Raw genomic sequence first — 3,415 nt, 5'->3', positions numbered from 1 at the left:
CGGGCGAAATGCTTAGCGGCATTTCGTCTGCCGTTACGTTCTGTGTTCAAATTCCGCCGAGGTCGGCTTTGCCTTTCATCTTTTCGGGGTCGATAAATTAAGTACCAGTTACGCACTGGGGTCGATGTAATCGACTTAATCCCTTTGTCTGTCCTTGTTTGTCCCCTCTATGTTTAGCCCCTTGTGGGTGGTAAAGAAATACGAAACTCAGTGGAAGCCCATAGATACACACACACACACACACACACACAGATGTTATATATTCACGGTCAACTATAACTAGCCCCATTCACCCGTTGTAACCCCAAACTTATCCGACCCTACTGTCAGTGTACCACTGTACAAATAGCCAGAACAAAATGCCAAGATCTCAGTACATCTAGTGGCATATCTTTTTTCTACACTAAGCATATGTGAAGGCGCGTGGCTTAGTGGTTAGGGCATTCGGCTCACGATCGATCGTAAGGTCATGAGTTCGATTCCCTGCGATGCGTTGTGTCCTTGAGCAAGACACTTTATTTCACGTTGCTCCGGTCCACTCAGCTGGCACAAATGAGTAGTACCTGTATTTCAAAGGGCCGGCCTTGTCACGCTATGTGTCACGCTGAGTCTCCCTGAGAACTACGTTAGGGGTTCACGCGTCTGTGGATTGCTCAGTCACTTGCACGTTAATTTCACGAGCAGGCTGTTCCGTTGATCGTATCAGCTGAGACCCTCGTCGTCGTAACCAACGGAGTGCTCCTTTACACCAAGCATCTGAAGTGACACACAGCCTGCACTGATTGATGCAGCAAAACAAGATGCACAATATCCTACCCCTGAGGGACAGATGCAGGATGGGTCGAAAAGATCGTCGTGCTGAACAAAGATTCATATTAAATCCCTCTTCCGTTTCTTTTATCAATTACACAGACACACACGCACACACACACACACAGATACACTCACACACATACACGCACGCACACACACACACACACACACACACACACACACACACACACACACACACACACGCACATACGCATGTACACACGCGTGCACACACACGCACACGCGCGCACACACACGCACACATGTATGTGTGTGTGTGTCTATATATGAGTGCTTGTGTTTGTTCTCTTATCCTACCGCTTGACAAGCATTGTTGGCTCGTTTACGTCCCCGCAACATAGCGGTTCAGTGAATGAGAACGGTAGAATAAGTACCGAACTTTAAAAGAAAAGCAAGCACTGGGATCGATTTTCTCTATTAAACCCTTCATGGCTGTGCTCCAGCATGGCCTCAGATCAATGACTGTAACAAGAAAAAGATAAAGGATAGAAAGATAAGTATTAGTTTTTAAAATAAAGACAAGAAGGAAACAAAAAGAAAAAAAGAATTTTAATGTTTAAATAACGAAAGAGGATACGTTTGGTGTCAGCAGAGAGAGGTTTTGAACTTCTGACGGAGTCCTTGTTCCTCCAGAGACGCGATGATCCATTCTTCTCTTGAGCAGGTCAAGTTCCAGTAACCATATTGGTGGTAGACTGTACGCCAAATACAGGAAAACACTTGGACAAAACCTGGAAATAAGATTAAAATGCCATGTAGTTAATATCAATTATCGCTCTTCTAAAGGCGGCGAACTGACAAAATCGTTAGCACCCTGGACGAAATGCTTCGCGGCATTTCGCCCGTCTTCACGTTCTGAGTTTAAATTGCGCCGAGGTTGACTTTGCCTTTCATCCTTTCATCCTTTCAGGCTCGATAAATTAAGTACCAGTAAAACACCGACGTAATCGACCAATCCCTTCTCCCAAATTTTCAGGCCTTGTACCTTTAGTAAAAATTATTATTATTATTGTTCAGTAGTTTTACTTTTATAACGTGCTTTCACTTCACTACCGAGCGCAGCTCTGTGCGCCTTGGGTATGTGCTGTGGTTTGCTGTGGTGCTCTTATGCTTACTGTATTGAAAGTGTTTTGCGTAGAATGTGTGCAGTACCCAGTAGTGCAATTTTCTGTATGTTATATATATTTGTAAGTCCTGGTATTTTTGTTATGTATTTGTCTGAATATTTTTTTATTATACCTAAGGCACCTACTATGATAGGAATTGTTTCTGTTTTTAGATTCCACATTCGAGTTATCTCTATTTCCAGGTCTTTGTATTTTGAAAGTTTTTCCATTTCTTTTAGAGAAACGTTGTCATCTGCTGGTATTGATACATCAATTAGAAAGCATTTTTTTTCTTCATGATCTTTGACAACTATATCTCATCATCATCATCATCATCATCATTATTATTATTGTTATTGTTATTATTATTATTATTATTATTCATTTTGTTCATCACGTACGTGTGTATTCACCATATTTTATTAATTTTATTCAAGTCTAGAAAAACTGAAACATGTCTTTGGCAATTCCGTAGCGTATTGTGCTTATTTTGTGCGTGACTTTTGGCCCAGCCTATATGTGTGTTGGGCAGAGGGGTATGTGTATAAATAGCTAGCTAGCTAGATAGATAGATAGATATATCGATAGACGTATATAAACGCACTATAACGCGCGCACACACACACACACGAACCAATAAAACAAGTCTGGTTATGTTCCTTACCCAGTCTATTCAAGTGATATCTCTCCGTGACACAATCATAGCCTCTAAGTTATCACCATGGTAAAAACACAAACAAAGTAAATTTAATTTTATATTTTATTTTGTTAATGATGGTTTCACACAAACGTTTGGATTTTATTTTAAATTTATATTTCCTTTCCGAATGTGCTTCATAGCGCGGACAATATACGATGGCTTTCATCTGGTTCATTATATAAAAATTAGTGGACGTGGGAAAGATGCTCCACTAATGTTCCTTTCGATTTCGGTATAGAAATAGTTTTGAAAGAGACTTATGGCGCCATCTATTTTATCTTTAATGCTGCTGTTGTTGTTGTTGTTGATGATGATGATGATGATAATTTCGAAGATCTAAGAGTCACTGCTTTCATATCTTCTGAAGATATAAAAACCGTGACTTGACAAGATTTTATTTCCGTTCATATACATATGTATGTATATATATAAATATATATATATATATATATATATATATTGTATCTTGGACACGTTCTGTGTATCATTCTATTTTTAAGTTGGCAACATGCGAGTTGAAGGATATTTAGTTGCTTTTTCTGGCAAATCTGGCGACTGCGTGAGACGTCACTTGTTGATGGTTTTGTAGCGTAAACAAACAGCTCTATGGTATGCTGGTTGGTAGTCGGCAGGACGGCTGGAAACAAAACAGATCTGTCTGTCTAGTTTAGACATGGGCAACCGCTCTCGAAAAGCGGGCCGCATGAAACATAGCTCATCATTAAGTGGGCCGCATTTCTAAAACAACTCAAGGTAATTTTTCGATGGAAATGCC

The 3,415-nt window shown here is 40.1% G+C and overlaps 1 protein-coding gene across 1 annotated transcript in view; it reads right to left on the bottom strand.

Moving 5' to 3' along the window:
- Window positions 1-3,415, bottom strand: part of LOC106872193 (uncharacterized) — a 37,824-nt gene that overhangs the window by 7,306 nt on the left and 27,103 nt on the right. Inside the window, exon 2 of the mRNA XM_014919091.1 lies at window positions 1,412-1,565. Within this exon, the coding sequence (XP_014774577.1) occupies window positions 1,412-1,565 (154 nt within the window). The remainder of the gene's footprint in view (window positions 1-1,411; window positions 1,566-3,415) is intronic.

Source organism: Octopus bimaculoides, chromosome 9, assembly GCF_001194135.2.
Source record: "Octopus bimaculoides isolate UCB-OBI-ISO-001 chromosome 9, ASM119413v2, whole genome shotgun sequence".
NCBI classification, from domain to species: Eukaryota; Metazoa; Mollusca; class Cephalopoda; order Octopoda; family Octopodidae; genus Octopus; species Octopus bimaculoides.
This window is presented reverse-complemented; position numbering and strand designations above follow the sequence as displayed.